Source organism: Lycorma delicatula, chromosome 7 (assembly GCF_047948215.1).
Source record: "Lycorma delicatula isolate Av1 chromosome 7, ASM4794821v1, whole genome shotgun sequence".
NCBI classification, from domain to species: domain Eukaryota; kingdom Metazoa; phylum Arthropoda; class Insecta; order Hemiptera; family Fulgoridae; genus Lycorma; species Lycorma delicatula.
Window position 1 is genome coordinate 53,055,303 of NC_134461.1, and position 25,765 is coordinate 53,081,067.

At 28.4% G+C, this 25,765-nt stretch overlaps 1 protein-coding gene across 4 annotated transcripts in view; it reads right to left on the reverse strand.

The window, feature by feature from the left end:
* The window catches only part of hrm (solute carrier family 16 member hermes), a 180,744-nt gene that overhangs the window by 48,834 nt on the left and 106,145 nt on the right, over positions 1 to 25,765 (reverse strand). The window contains exon 2 of one of the 4 annotated variants that reach the window (XM_075372181.1): positions 2,828 to 2,863. The exons of the other annotated variants lie outside the window; for them this stretch is intronic. Within the exon in view, the coding sequence (XP_075228296.1) occupies positions 2,828 to 2,843 (16 nt within the window). The 5' untranslated portion in view covers positions 2,844 to 2,863. The remainder of the gene's footprint in view (positions 1 to 2,827; positions 2,864 to 25,765) is intronic. 4 annotated transcript variants of the gene reach the window in all.

The following is a 25,765-nucleotide window of genomic DNA, read 5'->3' on the forward strand; positions in this document are numbered from 1 at the left end:
GAAATTACGTATAACACAAATGCCCTATGCGCACGTACACAATCTATGCGCATGTAAGGAACACATATCTAATATTGCAAAATTAAGTGAATTGAACATCTTAATCAAATAGAAGAATGTTTACAATTTCTAGCCAAAAAGTACAGATCCAGTGAAGGAGAAAGTATTGGAAGGCCAAAGAAGAAAAGAGTACCAAAGCATGAAGAAAAAGAAGAATTATTTTAACACCTTAAACAAATTACCATTTTTTTTTTTAAATTGATCGTTAAAAAGGTATTACATCAATTAACTGAACATTATTTCCTAATTAATACATAATAATTATGATAGGCCAGTGATCAACCACTACATGCTTCTAAATTAGATGGTTGCAGTTTAATCCTTGAAAAAGGTCTACTTTTTTCTTTACCTTTTATTTAATCTATTTAACAGATATTAACTTTTGTAAAACAAACCAATCTTCAATGATGACCAATTTAATTATACTTCTTAAAATGTCTAATTAAATTTATAAATCCAAATTCACAATAACAAAAATATAATAATTGATCTATTATCATGCAGTCTTCATGAATTAATCAAAAAGGTTGTATGAAACTTCCTTTGATGTAACAAGCATTAGTGCAATATTTATGATGGACTATAAACGATTTTTGTGCTTCCAGTCTATTAATAAAATCCAGTAATTTCTAATTTAATTACCATGCAATTTTTTTTCAGAACAGTAATATTAATTAGCAATGTTAAGACAAATTCTAATCATACGTGTGATCAAAAAGTATCAGACTTTGACTCATAAAAATAAAAATAATTAATTATTTAATTTGATAATTTGTCTTCTTCAAAGTCTCTTCTGATGTAATACATTTATCCTAATAATCTTTCTATTAATGGAACTATTTTTCAAAAGTCAATTTTAATGAGCATCCTCTTGCTTGCATTTCTTTTGATCTCTTCTCTGTCTTCAAATCTCTTCCTTTAAGCAAAATGTTAGGCTTAGGATCTGAATAAATTGTTAACAGGCTGGAGCACTGACTTGATGAATATTTCAATCTTTATTTTGTCAAAGCTGTGTCCCTTGCATCAATCAGCATTTCTTAATCGATGAACAATTATATTGACAATGTGTCCTTAAGAAGCATACTCGTGTCGAACTATTCCTTGATAATCAAAAAAACTATCAGCATGAAGGTCATGCTGACATGAAAATTCAGAGGGAGAGATGGTGGACGGGTATAAATACACAATCATGCGCGCGCGCGCGCGCACACACACACACACACACACAATAAACAAATCATACCTATATATGGTCCCTATATCAATAATGCAATACTCCAGAAATGTCCAGATAATATTATATACATAAATTAATCGATAATATCTCATTAATACACATATATATACATAGAGAGCATGTCTGAGATTGTAATAGTAAAAAAAAAAATATGTAAATATTACATTAATGATAAAATAATAAACAAACTTCTTAATTGTTTAAACTTCTTCATTGACTGAATGATATGCTTAATGTGTTAGTCATGTATTTCATTATTTACACCATAACATAGATACAGAGCACTTTCATTGTTTCATTTCAGTGTAAATCCATTACTGCTCACTATACCAATTTGTAATTTATTAAAACATAACAGTCAATTAAGAGATTTGATCCTTCTAATGATAGTTTGAGAATTTTCATAAATTCTTACTGGGGCTTTTTTTTATTAAATATTTAAGTAAAAACAGCAGACTAATACAGTTTTATTATTTTTTTATTTGATTTAACACAGTTTGTTAAGAAGTATAACTTCTTTTGGAAAGTGTTGACATTTCTGCCTTTCATCCAGAAGAATGGATTTGAATATCTCTACATCTGGAATTTCTCATATTATAAAAATAACTAAAACTTTTTCAAAAAATAACTTTAGTCACACAAACACACAATATGTATATATAACTTTGTATACTATTCTTTTTATATCAAATTATAATTAAAAATTAAGAATTAAAATATAAAAATGTTAAAATATATTTTTTTTTTTTAAATCACAATTTAAAAACTTTTTTAAAAATATATAAAAAATTACATTATGGAAATTAAAAACTACATATATAAAATATGACGTCAGAATTGATAAAATTAAAATGAAAAATAAATTAAATATATAAAATCTGATGTCATATTTTATATATGTAGTTTTTAATCTCCATAATGTAATTTTTTTATATATTTTTAAAAAAGTTTTAAATTGTGATTTTTCAAAAAATTTTATATTTTAATTCTTAATTTTCAATTTTAATTTGATAAAAAAAGAAATTTCATAAATGATCAACACATTTACATATATTTTAATTGTCTGAATTATTTTAAATAAGTAATTTGAAAAAAAAAAAAAAGAAAAAAAACTAAAATTACAACTGAAGATGTGGGTTGGCACATAAGTGCTATTGTAAAGGTTATTAAAAAATAGGTGGATCAAGTTGGATTATATATATATATATTATAAAGAGAAAAACTATATCCTAAACTAATAAAACTGTATAAAATTATTATTGCAGTAACATGCTATTAAGGAAAGTTTAAGTTGATTTGAAAGAATATCCACTTAGTGAATGAATGTAAACTGGTTTTTTTCTTTATTTGTGATGCCAAAGGGCATAAAAAATATAATATAATGCAAGTCCAATTGAAAATAGTAATTTATATTGCCCCCCTCTCTTCTCATATTCAAATCACCTTGACCTAATGATAAAACACATCACAAATTATCTGATATGTTACTAAAGTATAAAGTACACTGTAATTTAAAAATAATACACCTACCAGAATAAATGTGCATCTCTCCTTGATCGCTTTATTCTGTAAATAATAATTATTTTATGTTTAATTTTTATTCTTTACAAGCTTTTCTTTTATTATATTGACATTAGTGTCTACAATGTAATAACCATAAAAATTTATGGTGGATATAAACATTTTTATTATTTAAAAATCAATTTATATTAATATTTTTATTTTTGTAGTTTCATTTTCAACAGAAGTAGATTTTTTTAATTATTACTTTCTAATTCTATATTCTGTATTCTATTGGTAAGTTGTAATAAGTTTTTTATAACCAACAATAACTGTATCATATCAGGATGGTAAGAAGGACTAACCTTTATTACCTATAAGAGTGGGTGGCTAACCAAAACTCTGTTTGGGTGGAAGATTTAAGTTCAAGGAAGAAAATTAACAGTGAAAAGAAACAATTACCCAAAAAGTAGGTTTATCTCATTTTATATTCTTTCCACAATCCACCCACTTATAAATGACAAAATGAGATAAATACTTCACTCAAGTTTCTTTCTTTAAATGTGCCTATACAGTTGGCTTTTTTCCTACCTACAATTTGTCAGAAGATCAATTTTTACTCAAAATATAAGTAGAGAATTACTTTCATATTGAACAGGCTAGGACACATTGTATGTTATGAATGTTTAAATGCCTAGCTATAATGGTTGTAGGTGGCAAGCTTCTAAGAGTCACTAATCATTGCCAGATATTGCACAACTATTATCAAGAATAAAAATCAATCCAGCTCTTTTTTTAAATAAAGTGAGGATGGTTTTCCCATTACCTTCTTCCCTAAGCCAAATATACTATTGCGTACTGGCATGCCAAATCCATCAAAACAATAATTATATTCAGGTCTGTAAATAACAATTTTGTTTACCACAGGGACTGGGCTTATAATAAACATCTCAGGAGAAAGCAACTTTTAACTGGTGCCTCATGTATCTCAAGTGCTTTATAAGTGTAAGAGTCAAAAGAAAATACTGAGATATGGTAAAGCAACAAATTAATGAATGTACCGCTTCTTTTGTGAAACGATGCTTTATGTTTACTGCTTCAACTCAGCATGGAATTCTTCTTAAACACTTATTTCAACAAATGATTATTCCTCCAGCTATTAAAGAGGAATAAAAAAAACAGATCTGATGACTAAGGAAAATATTAATCCATCTCCAGAATCCATTCCCTGTGGTGCCTGTGAAACTGAACTGTTCGGCTAATCTTAATGGAAGGTATTAGCATTTAGTAATGGTTGCGGATTCTTTTTTAATGAGTTTTCCATCGTAGCCAATAATTAATAAAACAAACATATTTTATGATTTGCTAAAACATTAAAAAATATTTTAATTGCATGAATATATATTATGATTAAAAAAAGCATTTGATGAACTCTGTGATGGAGTGGTAGCATTTCTTTAAGATATTGAGTTTTATTCCTGGTTTAGGATTGGTATTTTTCCAGCATCAAAACAAAATTTACATTTTATTATCATCACCAAAATGAATTATGGTAAATGTAATAATTATCAGCCTGTAAATAACTTTGGTGAATTAATATAGTAATAGAGAAAACAGTCATTGTGAAATATGTATCCAATGGAATTCACTGAAAAAAATATTGGAAGTTGATGATATAATCACTGAATATAAAATTTTGAATAAATTCCAAGAAAAGTGATTTCTCAACTAGGAATTTTGGTAAACAACTCTGAATTCTTGGAATTTTATAGTCGTTTGTTTGTTTGTTCAGTAATAATTTTCAAAAGAAAGAATAAATTTCAACAAAAGATTGTATCAATGACCTTTAAATCTCAAGAAAGAAGTAAGTTTGTTGGAGTAGACTATATGACGTGAAGTTTGACTGCCCAACCAAATTTCTATTTCAAATCTGTTTAATTTTCTATTTATTATATAAAAACATATTTTTTCTGATAAACATTAAAAAAAAAAAAACTATCTAAATGAAAGAATATTTAACCTAATAAGTTAAATAAAATTTTCAAAATATTTAAAAATATTATGTTATTTACAGTATGGCTGATGACAAGTTACAGCAAGAAGAAATAAATAATATTACTGCACTTTAATTAATATTTATTTTTAGTGATTTGAAGGAAATTTTTAATCCATTTTCAAACATTTTTAATTTACATTAATGTGTTGGTGTATATTACCTAACTACCTAACTATTATTACTGTTGAGATCATTTACAAATAATGAAGTAAGCAAGGAAGTTGTGGAAGGACGTTGAAATCTTTTATAAAATTCTATATCAATGTTATATGTAAATAAATATTTGTAACTGAGAATATTAATGGAAATGCATGTAACAGATGAATATGCCAAAGTTCAATCACATAAAAATAAATTAAATTTTAAAAAAGTGCAATTCTTTAAGAACATAATTAAGTAAATAAGATCTAGTAAATCAGTAATATGAAAAATTTACAAGAACACACTGGCAATTTAATTTCCAAGTAGCCCAAATCACACACATATTTATAAAAGAATCTGAATTGTCCAATGACATAACCTAGAAATTAAAGACAAGAATGTAATCATAATATAAGAATTTCTACTAAATGTTCAGGAGAAATGTGCTTTTAAACATGGGTTCAGATGATATAATCATTATTGATCCTGTTTATTCTTAATCTAGTTCCACTACAGCTGCTGCTACTAATCAAATTTGCACAAATTTCAACTTTTACATCACACTGTTGTTCCTCCTTTTTAGTGATATTAACATGTAATTATTGTAAATTGTTTAATTTGTTTGGTAATAGTTAAAAAAATATATATAAAAATAATCAAGAAATAATGATTATTTACATAAAACAATAAAATTTATTAAATGGTTAATCTTTTTCATTTTTATTTATTATGATTTGAACATTATTTCAAGTATAAATGAATCAGGGTAAACAGTTTCCATGTACACAACTTATTGTGACAAGTCCATATGCGATGGCATTTCTAAGTATGGATGAAAGTGTTCCTTCAGGAATTTTGACATTTGTTCAGATATTCCATTCATATTTTGACAAGAGAAACTAAGTTATTGAAACATTCACAGATGATAAACTGTATATCGATAAAAAGCCTATAAGATATGCATTTTCCATTTGGATAGCACAGCCTACTTGTAAGAGGTATGCTAATAAACATGCCATGTTAAAAAGAAGTATTAGCCGGAATGGACCAAACATCCTCAGAGGAAACGTTTAACATTGTATACCAATGAACGCAGCGTTTTTTTTCTGTTTTACTAAAAAGCTTGTTCTCGTTTTTATTCCCTTTCTTCTTGGAATATAATGTGGGAGCATTAGTGTACTGGTCCCGAAACTGTACTGGTTTTTGGTAGAAATAAAAAAATTCCTGGGTTTGAAATCCAGTCAGCATGTGTCTCATACGCTACAAATCTCCACTCTCATATGGCAAAATGACCAAAGCAGTCGATGTACGTCATCTCCTTCCACGTAAAATTTTTTTTAACTTATGTCTGGCCTACGTTTTATTTTAACATAAAAAATATAACCTAAATTATAAAAATCATACCGTGCGAAAACTGCCCTTGCTTTTGATATCCGTAGGCCAACGGCAAACCCATCGAGTTGGTCTAGTGCTGACTCGTCATCGCAAATCAGCTGATTTCGAAGTCGAGAATTCTATGGTTCAAATTCTAGTAGTTACTTTTATACGGATTTGAAAACTAGGTCGTGGATACCGGTGTTCTTTTGTGGTTGGGTTTCAATTAACCACACATCTCAGGAATGGACGACCTGAGACTGTACAAGACTACACTTCATTTACAGATCATCTTCATTCAAAGTCTGAAGTAATATTTTACGGTGGTTCCGAAGGCTAAACAGAAAAAAACTTTTATTTCTTATCAGTATAAAAAACGAAATAAATGTATATTTTTCATAAAATTGTCATGTAGCCAGTGATCCCATATCTGTGAATCATATTCTTGCGGTCTGCTATAGTACAAAATCAAACGTTCCTGTATTTGGAAAATTTACGAAAGGAAGGGATCACAAAGTAAACAGATACTCTCTCTGCAGGCAACTATTCAGATTTCCAAGAAAGATTCTATGTCACCGTGCCGTCAATTAAGACAAATATACGCAAAGCTAAAGCAGGACTTAGAAATTTACGATATGAACATATAACTTTTACTTTAACCCAACAGAAGTGTTATATGTCAATCTAATGTTAAAGCCTAAGATTATTGAAAATTTAATATAATGCTACTAAATAGAATATATTAAAGAATTAAAAAAAAAAGATAAAACAAACCATTGTTTGTGAATGAACGTAAAACAACAAAAGAATGCCCGAAATGAAAATATCGTGAAAAAAAAATTGCGAATACAGCATACTTATTTACAGATTAATTAATACTAATTGAATACGTAATTAAAACAATTTATTATAACCAGAATGTTTCGCACGGCTACCATAATAATATGAACAATTTATATGCATAAATTGCACACAAAAACAATTTACCCTATTATTACGTTATATTTTAATTTTTTTTTTTATAAAAATAAAATAAAATAAATCATTGTAAATTATTATTACATTATTTTTCAAAAATAAATAAGGAGTTTAAGTTTCATGTTTTCACACTATTTACGTCTACTGTGTTTAATAGTCGAATTTTTATGTTTTACGCAATTTTTAAATTACAAATAACAGATTATAAAAAAGATATTAAAAACATATACCCGAACGTTAATAAATAAAATTTAAATGAATTAAAATGATGTATTATTTGTAAAATACAAAGACTTTTTTTTTCTATGAACAGGCTAATAGCTTTTACTTTTGATTATACAATAACAATGAAACTGAAAGTATTTCCTTTTTTTTATTAGTTGCGAAAGCTGATAATGAATACAGTAATTATGGTACTAATAATACAGGCTAATAGTAATAATAATAATAATAGATATATACAACTTCTGCTTTCACTACTCTCAAAAACTTTTTCGTAAAACGTGTCCTTTTTACAATTAACTAACTATATTTTTTCAATACTGTATTTATTTTTAGTTTTTTTTTATCCATCCACGGTTACCATTAAAAACATAATTTATTATGGCAAATAAAAATTTATTTTGCTAGTCGCCTTTTATTTTTGCCGATGAGTTTGAAACTTAACTTGATTCGTAACAATAGGAAAGATTTATGAGAATCTTATTATATTACCCAGTCACATTTCTATTAGATTAAATAATTTTATTTTATTAAAAAAACAAAATTGTTTTCAAAAAATTAAAAAAACTGAAAAAAATATTGTTTTCTTTATTATTTTTTATCCGATACACACATGGTAAATGTACAAGTAAAACAAAAAATAATTTAACACCGTACTTTCAATTTTTTTTTATTGTTCGGTCAAATCGGTGGACCAGTTGTTTTTTTCTTTCCCAAAAAAAAGGATGGTGCGCGGGTTTATTTGTTTGTTTGATGTATATGCTCATATTTTTATTTTAGCTACTATTTGCGCAGAGCGGACCACGTGATGCGCCGGGCACGAATGATTCATTCGTTCGAACGATTTATATTTCTTTTTACGAACGATTTATCTAAAATTATATTTGTGTTTAAAAGAAAAACATTGGGGTTAGAACGGAGTTAAAAAATCACCAACTCAAGAAACAGCTAAAAATGTTGAGGATTTTGAAGTTTTTTGTTGTAAGTACGCTAAAATCATGAACGTTATTAGTTACAGTTGACAAAAACATTTAACAAAATAATGTGTAATGAAACATAAACTATGTAACATTTTCACGGTGGGCCATACGCTCGTATTTTTGTTAGTATTGATAATTTTAAGAGTAGCAGTAAGTTTTTTGTTAGGGATAATTAATTTTTAAAGTTAAAAATCTGGTAAGCTGATTTTGGTGAGATGAATAAGAAAATTTGCATTAGTAATTAAAAATAACCATATTACGAAAAGGATGAAGTGATTAAAAAAATTATAAAAAAGTTTATGACTGCATATTAATAACTAAGAATAAAACAATGACGATCACGAAACATATAGCTGATATTGTGCGCTGCATTTTGTAAGAGACGCCGCGCCGGCTTATCATTTTCTTGCGAAAGTTACAGTATATCGACCATAATTGACGCAAATATTTAATAACATATTTACAAATAATACATTTCATAATATATTTACAATTACTTAAATAATATATATTAAAATTATATTATACATGACGTAACAATGATCTTTTTTCTATTATTTTACCCATCTCTACTCAAAATGAACATATCACATTTTTTAATGTTAATAAATATTATTACTTTTTAAATAGAAATACTTGTATTAAACTACACAAAAAAAGCAACATAAGTTGTTATTTATTTAATCATAAAATAAAGACGGGTTTCGCCTTTCAAAAAGGTGATCATCGATAAATAACAATAATTAATTTTAAAATGTTCTAAATGTCACATCCCAGAGTGATAAAAACATATATACAATACATACAAGTTCTTTTTTTAATTTAAAAAGTTTAGAATTAATTATAGTTATCTAATAATGATTTTTGAAAGGAAAACGCGTCATGTTTTAGAATTAAACAGCTAATAATAACTGATTTTAGTGTTATTTAACATCCCTAGTTGACGCGTTTCAAAGTGCCTCCATACTTGAGTCAATACTATTGCGTCAGTTATGAATATTAAGAGTGACAATGCTAGGAAAGGTACAAAATAACACTTAAAACAATTATGATAATCCTAGCAGAAATAGTAAATATTCTGAAAAAAAATTTTAATTTGTTATTTTATATGTAGTTTATTAAAGGTATTTATACTCTTTCATATTTAAAACATATATATATTTGTATTAATTTTAATAAAGAAATTTACACATTTCTAAGGATCTCTGTAAAATCAGAGATAAATTTAGAAAAGTGATTTGAGAATCTAAGTTTCCAAAGAGAAAGAAAAAAAGAAAAGTAAAACTGAATAGATGGACGGAAGAAAGGCGACAACAACAAAGCAAAAGAATGAAAACCTTGTAGGAAAAGAAAAAGAAGTCAAAACTAAGCAAACGTGATCCGTAGTGGTCGGAACAAAAAGAATTATAATAAAGGCCTTGTAGTATTTACTGAAGGAGAAAACATTTTTCAAATAGGATTACTGTGAAATAATGTCGTATCTCGACATTATCGAGATAATGTCGAGATACGACATTATCAAATGTCAATAAACGATATTATTAAAGACATGGTTTTTATACATCTTGATTTCAATTAACGTCATTATCTCACGAATAGTCGGTATTAAAGAAACAAGACCCATAATTAAGTGTATAACTGAATAAACTGATTGTAGTAAATCATTTAAATCTTGTAATAACCTAAGTTTATCAAATAAAAAATGGCAAAGCCTGTTTGATAAATTTTAATGATTATTTCGCATCCATAAAATAAATAAAAATACAAAACAGGAAGAGGAAATGTTTTGATTACGTGATACGAAGTAAAAATTTTAAAAATTAATTCCACAAGAAGAAAAGACTTTTAAAGAAAAAGTGGAAGAATATTGAGAAAAAAACTGTTAAATGCGATTTATCGTAATTAAGTCCGAACAGTATTTCACAAATAAGTATGACCAAAGGATTCATTGATATTGCCTTACTAAAAAGAGCAAGAAAAAAGGATAAAATATGAAAGAAAAAGAGAGAAAGTATGTGCAACGAAGCGCGGAAAGGTTATGGTTACACATATTAAACACGTGATAATGCAACATGTGAAGAAAGAGAAAAACAAACAAAAGTTAATAATGTAACAGAATAAATTAATTCACTTAAATGGGCATAAACAAGTCACATTACAAGAAGGAAAGCAGAAGATTGGCAATGATCAATATAAATAGCCTTCAAGAGACAAAAGGTAACCATGTAGAAAAAAAAAGTAAAGGTGACACTTACAAAAGATTGCTGTGTATTTATTAAAAAAAAAAGTATATATGGAACCATTAAAATTCACTAAAAAGTAAGAAATAATTTCATGCAAATACTTAATTAATTTTTGAGACACTTTTTTTTTTAATCGACGCCTGCTTCTACAAAATTAATTTCTAGATATAATACAAATTTTTACTTCCTTGTACGAAGTAAAGGAAGTATTGTGATCGCAAAAAATTTCGGTTTTCAGATTTCAACGGAAATATCCATTTTGACGTTTCGTAGTGACGACTGTACGTACGTATGTATCTCGCAAAACTAAAAACGATTAGCCGGAGGATGTTTTTTTTAATCTCTTCCCCCGGGCTGGATCAACGTAAAGCATAAATACAGACCGGGGGAGTGTCCATTATTCTAACGAACCTACCCGCCTACCGGCTGTAAGTCCGGCATGACAGGCAGGCCCGCCGGTAGGATCTTAATTTCCTTGCCTTGCCTCTAAACCCTGTGTAAAGCCACCAGGTCCGACAAAGTCGTGCCCAGCGACCCCGACTTGGAAGCCGGGACTCGGACTTGATTGCCTGCCTCAAACGGAGAACTCGAAGCCGGGACTCGGTCTTTCAAGCGCCTGCCTCTAACAAGCGCGACCTACAGGTCGCACCTGCTAGGAATCAGTCTTATCAGCTCCGAAGCACCAGAGTCCCCGTGTTTCATCATCGACGGCCACCCAACCAAGCGTGGAAAGACGCCGACTTCACAAGGGGCTGTCCAGCACCTGATTGTTACACCACCACTCACGATACTGCAATAATCCAGAACGCCCTCACATAGGAGAAACTGAAAAGCCAGACACTGGGCAACAGTCACCTTCCACAAAGCCTAGCCGTAGGATGTTGAAATTTTGGATTTAGGACTGTTGAAAAAACAACTAGTTGTGCAACTCGCCTCTTCATTGCAATCGACTAAACTAAAAGTGTCCATAAAAACTAAAAAAAAAATTTGGATTTTGGACTTTTTCTCAACTGCAATAATAAGCTCTCATTGAGAGTTTTTCAACGGAATGTCGTAAGTCGTACTTATTTTCATTGGTTTCAGAGTTATGGCCAAATAAAATTTTAATTAATGAAATATTTGGATCTAAAAGGGGAAGGCACATTGGTTCGAATAGACCATCTCCTTTTTTTAACTCTTTTTTTTTTAAATATATTGATTTATTCATAATTATTAATCTCTGATTGTAAAACATATTTTAGATAAATAATAATTCAATAATAACAATAATAAAAAAATGAAAAATATCAGAAGTTGTTAATGAAATAAAATTTTATGTACTTTGGATTTTAAAAAAATGTGTATATTTAATTTAATAGGAGTACAAGGAAGTCATATGATGCCCACATCAGAATTTTTCTATAATACTATATGCGTATACTTCCTAAAAATCAATACCGGTATTACTTGTGTATCAGTGGAATCCATATTTATGTGCTTTGATTGTTTTTTCCGTTTGCGATTATTACGACTTTTTATATACGCCATCTATATGTTCATTCGACTACAACATAAGAATGATCATGTATTTTGGTGCCAATTCAAAAACAAGTGTTTAAGAAATTAATTAAGTGCTTGGACGATATTATTTTTCTTATTTTTTAGCGCATTTTGATGTCGGTTCCATTTAAAAAATAATAATTAATTCATAATTTCCTGTCTGGTTAATAACGATAAGTTATTCGGTGGAGTTAATGTGCTCTTTTTAGGTAGATGTCATACAAAAGCTACCTTTTGTAATGGGTACCATGATTCTACTTCCGGAAAATTTCGACATAATTTTCGCGTTTCACATCCCCCAGACCCCAAAACGACCGTCAGTTCAAACGTTTATATATACATTTATATACATATACTCGTATATCTATATATATATATTTCACTTTCTTATGGGCACGATAACTGCCGTAATTTTGCACCAATCACTTTCAAATTGTGATATAAAATATAACGGCTTAAAATCTCGGTCGAGTTCGTTAAGGGGCAAAATCAGACCATGGAGGTGGATATGAGGGGGGGCTTTTTCGAAAAAACAAAATATTGCTATAACTTTCTTATTAAGTAAAATATCAAATTCGTTTAAAGTTCCTACTATTCTTTAGATAAGGTCCTAAAACTTATCTAAGTAAAGTCTTTTAATATCACCAATCATTGACCCAGGAGTTGGAAAAAACGGGATTTTGAAGACCAAAAAATCATACCTCCTTAATAAGCACAGTATAGAATCGGTTTAAAGTGATAGTTAGTCGTCTAAACATTACCTAAAACGTTTTTCTGAAACAATTTTTGATATATCAACCCTTACGGCAAGGGATGACCAAAATGTTGCTGGAATTGTAAGAAGATGGGGCTTGTCGTATGCTAAACATGTACAACTTTTTTCACATGCAACCATTGTCATACTGAGTAAATGTGAAGTTTTTCTTAACTTTAAGGTGGAAATATTTTTTATCTCCTACTTAGTACCGGTGAAATTTACCTCCGCCTTCCGGCGTGCCGAAAGGGATTTTTTTGGTGATGTAATGCAGCTGCCTCCAGTCAAAGCCCATTGTTGTTTTGCTTAACCTCCTTGGTGTGAAGCAGAAATAAATTTGGGAGCATCAGTTTTCATTTTTAGAGCTAACAACAAACATGAGACAAAGGAATGACATGGAGTTCATCGATTTATTAAATAAATTGCGTTTTGGCGAAGTTACAACTGGCAAAAAGGAAATGCTTTGCGAAAGAAGGAAAGCACCTTTAACAGACGAATTTGCAGATGGAAATGCTGAAAGAATATTCGCAACTATTAAATTAATTGATGAATATAATTGTAGTATAACTGATATGATATCAAAACCAGAGTTTTTATTATTATCGCTACTGATGAATCACAAGAAGCTACAACATATGAGAAAACTACCCCCAGGAATTTTATTCCGGTAAACATCAGTAACTGTAATGGCCTATAGCATAATTTTCACTTGGCAGAGGGTTCACGAGTTATGTTAAAGCTTAATATACCGATTTCTGTTGATTTACTTAATGGTGCTATGGCCACTGGTCTGCCCTGCAAAGGGACCAGCTGGAAAGGGGCGAGTTACCAAAAGCTGTTTTATTAAAATTTGATGACGAAGCAACATGTATGAAAATGAAAGATGAAAGTAGTTGTGTAATTATTACACCAGTAATAAGCTTGAAATGTAGCTCAAGCTACTAAAGAATATGGAGATGTAGAAAGATGTATGCTACCTTTATTTTAAGTTGAGCTGTAACAGTACATAAGTTGCAAGGTACAAAATTAAATAGAACTATAGCAGATTTAGGGAAAAAATTATTTGTAAAAGGACAAGCTTATGTTGCTCTAAGTGGAGTCAGAAGATTATATGGTTTAGCATAGTTGTCCGACCTTGTGAGAGGCCGCAAAAGACCATGTAATGTGAAATATACTTATATAGAATTATAAGATTCCCACTGTGTCTACCGATGTGGTATGTTATATATAATGTATATTGGGTCTGAAAGGTTTAAGACGAGATATCTCAATTTTTATTAACGATATCTTGTATAGAAACTCATATTACCTATCATACAAAAGACTAAATAACATCATCTAACGTGACCCATACATAGAATATCATGATTCCCACTGCCCCTACCTACCCGCCGGACGGCGAAAAAACTTTTTGATCAATTTTTTGATTTATCAATTTTCAGACAGAGTTTTTGTGTCTGAAAATATTTTCAACATCATAGTACCACCACGAAAAGCAGCTGCGTCATTTGCAACAAGTTTCATTTCAATCGGATTAACAAGAAAAAGTTATTAAAAAAAATATACGGATCGAATACATAACCTCCTTTTTTTGAAATCGGTTAAAAATAGAAAATGTTTCAAAGATCTAAGAAGACCAAAATTCTTTCAAAGAAGTTTATCCCTGATGTTAAAAACTGATTAAGAAAACAACATTGATGTAAAATATGAAAATAATATTTTTAAATGTTAGACATGGCATTAAACTAAACTTAAATACCCGGTTTTGATTTTCTAAAAAATTAACAGCTTTACCCGCCAACAATAGTTTCTTCTAAGGATTATATCATTTAGATATTATATTCCTGTTTTTGTATAGCTATATAATTAACTGTATTAATACTGAGAAACATTCCTGAAATCAGTAACAAAGTAAAAGATAAACGGATAAAAATAATAACAAAAAGATAATTTTTAAGGTATAAAAATATATTTTCTTAATTATTTTTAATTCGTTAAAATGGAAAAATTTAATTCCAATTAGTTAATAAACTCAATTTTTTCCTTATAGAGGATTTAACATAATATTATCCTCTACAAATTTAAAATAATTTTATTTATGAGATACTTTAAAAACAGGAAAAACAAACAAATCTAAAATGAGTTAGAAGTTTGTGGAATGAGTTACTTCATAAAAATTGTAATTCCTCGTTGATATGGTAAGCAATGCCGGGAGGGGAAATAAGAATACTTTTTAATTTAAAATGTTTCAAAAATTAAAAAAAAATTAAGTTATCAAAGTAATGTTGGTCTTATGTGAATAAAAAAAATACCTTGTAAAAAGTATACATTAAAAATTCAAAAAAATTACATGAAAATTCCTCTTACAATTTTAACAAGTGCTCCCTACGCTTTTATTTAGTGATAAAAGCAAAAGCCAAATTATATTTTTCTGTTAAGTATAATTTAAATAATATTTTTTTTTTTTTTTAGAAATATCTATATTTATTTTCTACTTTTTTATTTTAAAAAATATGTATTATTTTTGATATACAATATATTACTATATCCTACATATATACTCATGTATATATATATATATATATATGTGTATATATATATATATATATATATATAGGAGTATAACAAAAATAATAATGTTTTTTTTTATTAAACAATCCTATTACTCATACCTGTATTGAACTAAATAAAACCTGGCAAAAAAGTTGTAATATTTTCCTGGAATTAATTATTTATTCTTATTCAGTAAAAAAATAATGATATATGAAAAAGTTAACTAATTATTTAAACAAACAAAAAAAATCCATGGAACCAAAAACTGGCAGCTTTTAACTCCTTATTTACAGAGCTGTTAAATATCTAAACACGTTCAAGTGGTAGCGTCTGGGCCTTTCATTCGAAGGTCCCGCTACAAAAATTGTCATTCATTTCATCCTCTGAAGCAATATCTAACTGTGGTTCCGGTGGTCAAACACAATAATTTCAAAACTAATATAAATACCGAAAAAATATTATAAAGAATATAGCAACATTAACTGGCTACAATGAAGAAGATCAATAAATTATACTTCAAAATTAAAAATAAAATATACATAAAAGAAAACATAAAACTATTACATAATGACTTAGAAAAATCTTATGTAAAAATAGAATTTAATCCATTTTAAAAATATTTTGATTAAATATATATAAAACCTATAATCTAAAAATAACATACATTATTAACAACAAAATAATAAATTTTATAAATAATTATAATCATACTAAAATAACAAAGTGCAAAAATATAAATAACTTAGACAAGGAGTTAATAGCTTAAAATCGAGGACTGCCGTGTAGAATTTTTTTTTTTTTTTTTTTTTTTTTTTTTTAGGTATGACCTATAGTTTTTGTTTTTTTTCAGCCCTTAGTTTTTGTTTTTTTCCAGCTTGAATCAAAGAACATATTAATAAGAAAAATAAAGGCCATTTAGATAAATCAAATTACGCTAAACATATATTATGTATTAACAGAATTATAATCCTGATCATTTTATTAAAATATTGGATATTTCGATTTTTATAAAACCAGCATCCTTGAAAAATTTAATATATATTATTATAACAATAAATTAATGAACTCTAACCATTAATATTGCGACTTTCCTACGTAACGGACATAATTACTTTTACACTATTACGACTGGTTGTTACGATTTTAATATTTTATAACTTTTCAATCTACTTATGTTAATTTTAATATTTTTAAATTGAAAAACTTTTCCTGATGGTGGTCAAATGACCGAAAGTACTCGAAAAACACAGACGAATTGTTGTTGGTAAAGTTGAATTTTAATTTATTTTATTTATAAATAAATAAACAAAAAGACGTTTTAAAAAAATTCAAAAAAATCGATATTTTTAACTTTTATCGACTCTCCCATTCCCAATATTGTCCCCTAAAGTACTTTTTTGGGGTCACTTGCATTATTACTATTCCTAGGAAGACGTAAAAAAAAATCGGTTTAAAGTACGCAATAAATAAAAGATAGCTTTTTCGATTTTTGGGGAAGGGGAAATTTTGGAGCAAATTTAATAAAAAAGGTAATATAGGCATGCACGGATGTACCGAGCTTAATATAAAGAGAGGTTATGCTAGCAAAATTTTGAGAAAAATGGCCCAAAAAACTACTTACTTCACCTCCAGAAGATATTAAAAGTAAAATTTTACCAAAAACATTCCCCCATCTACACGAGTTTCTGTATTAAATTTCATCAAAATTGGTTTTTAAAATTAAAATTTATTAGGGTTCAAATTACTAATACATGTACATACGTGAGTACTTACCCCCAATTTTTTTTTTGTTTTTTGAGGTCCTGGGTCATGAAACGTCGAGAAATGCAAAATAAATCCCATATATTGTTTTTTTAATGATTATCATACTTCCCTTCTTGTAGTTCTAGAGCTAAGATGTCAGGAAAGTAACACATATAGATATTTTACTGTATGTTCCAAATAATAAAAATTCACTAATCAGTAAATGATTTCAATTACCACATTATCAACAGAAATGAACGTAGATACAAATTCATCAGTTAAAGGGAAGTGGGTAAAGATATGATCCGGAATAAGTTGTGGGACTAGAATAAGAGTTTAAAATGTGAATAGTAATTTACATCATCAAGGATGCGGTGATATTTATAAATAAATATATGATTAAATATTTCATGCGATTGTAATATATAGTAATTCTCACAAGAAAATTATTAATCCTTGTTTAATATCAGCAGCGCATATTAGTTTTTGCAGAGGTTACGTTATAAATTGGTTTTCACAATACTTCCCTCTCACCAGTAATCTCTGTCGCCGTGGTAATTATAGTCCTTTTAAAAAGTCAGTTGATGGAGCACATTTTTGGAATTTTTTCGTTCAACAGATTTACGTAGTGGAGGTGGTTATAAAATCGTCATACATACGATCAAATTCGTTTAAATTTGGTTGTTAAGATAATAATTACTATTGTCTTTTCTGCTAAAATAATATTGTTTCTATGTTTCTTAGCTTTATTTTTTTATCACTTGTTGACGCGTTCGGAACCAGTCGATTGTCAAAACTTATTGCACTGGTATTTTTAAATATCTGTTAATCTTTATGTAGCGTTTAGTCAACGCCCCTTCCTATATTTGACATCATATCTTATTTGGACTTCTTGTTTGTGTATTAATGATTAAACATATCTTTAAATTTTATTTATCTATTTCCTGTTTTCAATAATTGATGTTCTTGAAAAGGACATCCGCTTCATTCTTGACCTGTTCAATTATGATCGTTTTATAGTTGCTTTTTAATTTAAAGATTTCTAGATTTTCTAAACTGTTCATTCTTCTTCCTTTAACACATTTGTGAATTAATTTCGTTGATTCTTGCATTTTCATTGGAGTATAACCTTCTTTTATTAAATGCGTTGCATAATTACAATCTTGTTCTTGATTTTTAAAAGATTTCAAGTGTTCGTTTTATCTTAATTTTAACTTTCTACCCATTTGTATAATATATGTTGCATTGCATTTACATTTTATTTTGTATATACCATTACTGTTGTATATATCTTTTTCTTCTATGTTATTAAAAATCTTTTTTTGTGTATTATTTGTATTTATAGCCATTATATTATATTTACTAAAGAATAATTGGGTAAATTTCTTTCCTAGCAAATGTTACTTTACTCCACATAAAGGTTTCTTTATAGTTTGTTGTTTTAATTTCATCTAATTTATTTCTATTTTTATTAATTTTTCTGATTATTTTTTTTATACCCGTTACTTTCTGCCATTTGAAAAAGTGTTTAATTTTTTTTGTATGCTGGTTTCTTCAATAGTAATTTACATAGTTATCTATCATGTATCTATCATGTTATCTATCATGTTATCTATCATGTATCTATCATGTTATCTATCATGTTATGTCATGTTATGTCATGTATCTATCATGTTATCTATCATGTATCGTTACTAAAACATTGTTTAATTTTATTCCGATATAAACTGCGATGAGGTAAAGAGGCCTGAAAATCACAAAACAATTAACCAACAACGATTTTAACCACTTTTCAATTTCATAAGTCTTTAATAAAGATATTCCAATAAATATTTTGGATCATTAAAGTAATTACCTGTAATGTACAGTAAATTTATAAATAAACCTTTACAGGAAATTATAAACTTGATCAAATATAATTAACAGACATTTAGATTATATAATCATAAAATATATGCTTACGTCCATATTTAACAGGTTATCAATATTTAATATACTTAATACCCAGGTCAAATTCACCACAATTCAAGAAACCTCAATTAATTATTCAAAATGGAAATTTACAGTAAAGCGTTAAATGTAAGGTTAGCATTAGATTAAGTAGTTTTATACTAGACACCTCCCACGGATATTATAAAACCGTACGCCGTTATTAAACATTTACCTGTCTTTCACAAACTAGGAAAAAAGAAAATAAATGGTGTACTGTTATTTATAATTAAAGTGTTGAAATTCTGTTGATCGAAGAAAGACGGAGACATAGACAGGTCTTGTTTTTTTTTTTAAATAGAATAATAATAACACTTCTACTCGCATGCATTAATTTCACACATCATTAAAAGTTAAGTAAGACTTTTCTCGTTATATGATAAAATTATTCAACGCTCTAAATGTATAAAAATAGTTAACAAAACTACATAATTACAAGATCAATAATACTTTCAGATTCTGGATTAAAGCAATAATAAATAAAGTAAAAAGAATAAATAAATAATTATTACACAATACGGTTTAATCACGAGATAACGAAATTTTAACCTTTTTAACAAACTTCATCCAAAATCCCACATAGATTTAATAACAACAATCAGCCACTTTTTTTTGTACGGTAAAACCAATACTATAGGGAGCTGTTTAAATCGGAAGCTATCTAGTCTAAATTTTAATCAAATGTGGATAGTTGTAAAATTAAATAGGTTTTGGCATAATTTCTGAAATATAAAAATCGATCAGTTACACAATACCGGTGCCGAATTCAATGTATAACGCATTTCGTCTACCGCATAATTGTTTTAGAATAGATGACGCGATTAAAAAAATTAACAACCTAATCTTTTTCAACTTACTTTGAACTCTTTTAAAAATAGCACGTATGTAATGTTGAAATATTATACTATGGTTTTAAAACAAGTATAATTTGTTAAATAAATATATCATGCCGATTCAGCTCAAAAAAAAAAAATAAAATAACTTTAAGTTATTATAGAAATTACACAGTCATCGCCTGACATCTTTGCGCGTGGCTGCTGAATTTAAGAATACGGCTTAGTTTTAGGTATTTAGATAATGAAACACCAGTTGGAATCTGATTTGCAAATTATTTTCTTATTTTAAAATAAATCTAATATTTAAGTTTTTGAATAATTATTTAAGTGATTACGCATTGATTAACACAAATTGATTTATCTAATTATACATTGATTCACACTTCCACACAAAAATAAAATCAGCGCTACCAACACAAAAATAATAAACAACAGAAACAAAAAGAAAATGAATCCAAATTTATTCTGTAGCACATTATAATTCAGGATTATAAATGAGTAGATCATGGCAGGAAAGACTTATTTTATTAGTAAGAAAAATTCACCTGTCCAGTATTTTTTTGGAAGAATCAAGGGAAGCCATACACAGTCACAGTTATCAGAGCAGCATTACAAAATAAAAAAATATAAATAAAAAAACTTTAGTGAAACTGGATATATTCCAATTTTCTTTTTGAATAACCCTTTTAGAGGGTACGATAAAATCAACTTTGGTTATGCTTCAATTGTGTCCACAATTCTTTCATCCTTCGAGAGTATCTGTCGTTCCATTTTATTTTTGTCTCCACTTCCTTCCACTGATTGATCTCTTCCTTTCCTGAAAACCAGCTTTCTGAATTTAATGCGTCTGTGTTGATATGTTTTTCATGCTTTTTTTCAATTTTTTTTTTCAGGGTAGCCACTAAAAAATTGAAAGATTAGAAAAAGTCACAACTTGTTCGTTTTCAATCCTTTTTATTTTATTTGTTTGGTTGGTACATCATCTCTAGGAGATTAAAATAGCTAAGAATGATGTCCAGCAACGAGTAAACATCGTTGAGTTTTTTCTATCCCAATGAAAGATCTATTTAAACTCAGATAAAATGCCGGAAAAGTTTAATGTCAGATATCTGTTAGCAATAGCATGATACGGAAACTAATCGCCGGTTTGAAAGAATTGAATCACTCGCAATCTTCTGGAAAGATGTCCTAAGCGCACTGACGCAACAGTGAAAGTTGTACGGCAAAGTGTCCTTGAGGATCCATTTGCTTTTACCCGGGGTCGCTCTGCTCAACTAGGCATCGCCAGAACATCACTTCAAAAAATTCTGAAATTAGATTTAAAAATGTTTCCATAGAAGATGCAAATGGTCGAAGCTTTACTACTCAAGATATTCAGTAGCGCCTACAGCACGCAATTCGATTTTAACATCTACCCAGAAATATACACAACTTGATAATGAGTGATGAAGCCCATTTTTATTTAACGGGTACATCTACAAGCAGAGCTGTACATTTTGGGAAACTGAGAATCCCAGAGATTTACATCAGCATCAAATATATTTCCAGAAATGCACTGTTTGGTGAGTGTTATGGCCCCTATTTCTTTGAAAATGAGGAAGCTCAGCCAGAAAGAATCAACGAAGTCCTGTATAGGACAATGCTTGAAAATGTTTTACGCCCAGCAGTCAAAAATAATCAAGAAGTATGATTCCAAAATGCACTGTTTGGTGAAGTATTATGGCTGAAAGAATTATCAGCTCCGATTTCTTTGAAAATGAGAAAGGTCAGCCAGAAAGAATCAACAGAGTCCTGTACAGGAGAATTTTCGAAAGCTTTTTACGCCCAGCGGTCAAAGGAGGTATGGTTCTAAAAGGATGTAGCTACTGAGCACACTGCCAGAGCAACGACTGACTCCGAGAAATTTCCGGTGAACAAATAATCTCAAATATGCTTAATTTGTTTGGCCTCCGCGTTCACCTGATTTGACGCCACCAGACTTCTTTTTGTGGAGCTACTTGAAAGAACGGGTTTACGTAAATACACTTCGAACAATTCAAGACCTTACGGAGAACATTCGGGCCAAAATTCGATGTTTAGGACCTTAAAATAGTTTTAAAAAAATGTGCTTGTAAAAGTTATTTTTTCCTTTATTTCATTCAGTCACTCTATATATAAGAAATAATAATTTTATTAAATAACCTTGATCCAACTATGCTATGTTATAAATAAATAAATAAAATCGGTACAGGAAAAACAATCTAACGAGGAAAATTGATAAGCATTTACATATTTAATAGTACGTTAAACAAGTAGTGAAATATTTAAGCATGTTTAATTAATATTATTTAAAAATTCATCCACAGCATAATATTGTTTCTGTAAACGGAAATCTTTAAACATTAAATTAGTTGAAATACGGTTTAGATCGTTTCTGTAATCTATTAAAAATAGAAATTTAACCATGGTTTCTTGTAGGCCGAAATTTTATGTTGCATATTGTAAAAAAAATAGTTGTTTAGTTTTATACAAATGAATACCGTTATTTTTAAAAAGTTATTTTATTTTTAAGCAGTAAACCTTTTTCATTTCTTAATATAAAGATTTAAAATGTAAAAAACAGTTGATTCAATTCTCTTGTATATAAAATAAATTGATTCGAATGCAGTGTTCTGTACTGGATAACCGGAATTTAGCTTCAGACAAAACAATAATTATGTAAAAGAATTTTATAAATACATAAGAATTAAAATTGGCCAATAATCTTATAATTCATTAATTAATGCACCAAAATTGACAATTTAATTTTTCTGTACCCATAAAAAGGAAATCCCTTTCGGCACGCTGTAAGGCGGAGGTAGATTTCACCGGTGCTAAGAAGAGGGTAAAAAACATTTCCATCTTAAATTTAAGAAAAACTTAAAATTTATTCAATACGACAATGATTACAAGTTAAAAAAATGTTCACATGTTTAGCATACGACAAGCCCCATCTTCTTACAATTCCAACAACATTTTGGTCATTTCTTGCCATAAGGGTTGGTCATATTAAAACTTTTTTCAGATAAGGGTTTAGGTAATGTTTAGAGGACTAACGAATACTTTAAACCGATTCGATACTGTGCCTATTAAGGGAGGTATGATTTTTTTTATTTTTGGAACCCCTTTTTTTCCACCTCCGGGGCCAATGGTTTCTAACATAAAAAATATTTACTTATATACGTTTTATCCCCTTATCGAAAGAATAGTAGAAACTTTAAACTAATTCGATATTTTACTTAATAAAAAAATTATAGCGATATTTTGTCTTTTTTTCGAAAAAGCCCCCCATTTCAACCCCGATGGTCTGATTTTGCCAATTAACGAAATCGATCGAGATTTTGGGTCTTTATATTTCATGTATCAATTTGAAAGTGATTGGCGCAAAATTACGGCAGTTATTATCATGTCCACAAGAAAGTGTAAAAAAAAATGTATATATATATATATATATATATATATATTTATATATAAACGTTTGAACTGACGGTAGTTCAAACGTCTGGGGTCTGGGGGATGTGAAACGCGAAGTTATGTCAAAATTCTCTGGAAGTCGAATCATGGTACCCATTACAATAGGTACTCTATTTCTTTGAGATCTACCTAAAAGGAAGGATTACAACTTGACACATTTGAACAAACAAATATGCAAAATCTATGTACCAGATAAACAGTCACAATTCAAATCTAATCTACATTATAATCCCAAATTATCTTTTTTTAAATATCTTTCTTCTAAATAAAACAAAAAAGTCCAGACTTAAACGTGCGGCAGAGTGAAAAAAACAATATCAGTCACAAAGAAAAAACTAGAGGAAAGCTTTTTCGTTTTGAAGATCCCTCTAAAGGAACTGAAAACGTTATCACGAAAATTTAAAAAGCTTACAAGTAAAATAAATTCTTATTACGAGTGAAATAAAATAAAATAAAATTGTTTTTCATAAACATATTAATAGATTATATCGCTAAATAAATTTCTTAATGAGCCAAAGCACATTTTACGTAAAAATATTATATCAAACAATCCCTTGCACAACTCCAGTAAAACTTAGACATGGGTTTTATTATTGTTTTAAACAGACACGATATAATATAATTTTATCCACAGAAAGATATGGTCATTAAAAACATACTGGAACTAATATGGCAGCAGAAGAAGAGCGACATTCTTTTCTACAACTTCCAATTCGATATTTCCTTTCGTCTTTAAATAGTTATCTGAATTGAATTACATTACAAAGTATACAGCACACTGAGGTTAATAATAGAATTTTATAATTAGAATAGTAAATGTATTTCAAACATAAATATGAAACAAAAAACAATTACTTGTAAGAGTTTAAAATAGAAAATGAATTAAATCTAAAAGAGAAAATAAGTCATCAATAATTAAATTTATATACAGAGTGTTTCTAAAATGGTGGACTGGCAATAATTTTTAGAGTTCTACTTGTAAAACCAAAAAAAAAATTCCTTAGGAAAAATGGCAGTTTCTCTTTCGTTCTCTTCCTGTCCGCCATTTTGTTATTTTTATATAAAAATTTATATCTCAAGTTCGGATAGATGAATCACATTAACATTTGGTAAGCGTCTTGGATTGTTAGGGATGTAGGATGTAGGGGGTATACTGAAATGAAACGACTAGCACTAGATAGGGAATCTTGGAGAGCTGCATCAAACCAGTCAAATGACTGAAGACAAAAAAAAAGCATCTTGGTAATAAAGGTTTAAAATTAGCAAAAAATCAAGACTTAATTATCTTCGCAATGACGGCCATGTTTATTTTTCAGTCCGTTATATCTCCATAAATATTAGTTTTATCAAAATTTATGTTATAGCTATAATACAAAATTACAAAATTTTGAAATATGACATTTTATTTTTTTAAATCGGTTAACAATTTGTCGAATTATGGCAAAAAATTTATGTTGTAATTTTGTGTCATAATTATCAGGTCTATTATTGTGAAAAAATTACTTAATTTTATACTACGAGTAATTTACAATACTGGAATTAACAATAAATAAAAACAATTAATATTTAATCGAACTGAACGAAAAGTGGTGGATATTAAAACAAACACAAAATTGCTTGCTCAATTATTTGCCATAACTGGGCTATGTGTTAAGTGATTTTAAAAAATAAAATGTAGTTTTGTTCAAAATAAAAGGCTTTTAATATTTTAGCTAATAACATAAATTTTGATAAAATTAATATTTATGAAGATATAACAGATTGAAAAATAACCATGGCCGCCATTTTGTAATTTGCGACGGTATTTAAGTCCTGATTTTTTGTTAATTTTAAAACTTTATTGCCAAGACGCTTACCAAATATTGATGTGATTCGTCTATCCGAACTTGAGATATAAAGTTTTATATAAAAATAACAAAATGGTGGACAGGGGGAGAACATAGGAGAAATTGCCATTTTCCCTAAGGATATTTTTTGTTTAGTTTTACAAGTAGAATCCGAAAAAGTATAGCCAGCCCACCATTTTAAAAATATTCTGTATATATATATATATATATATATATAAATC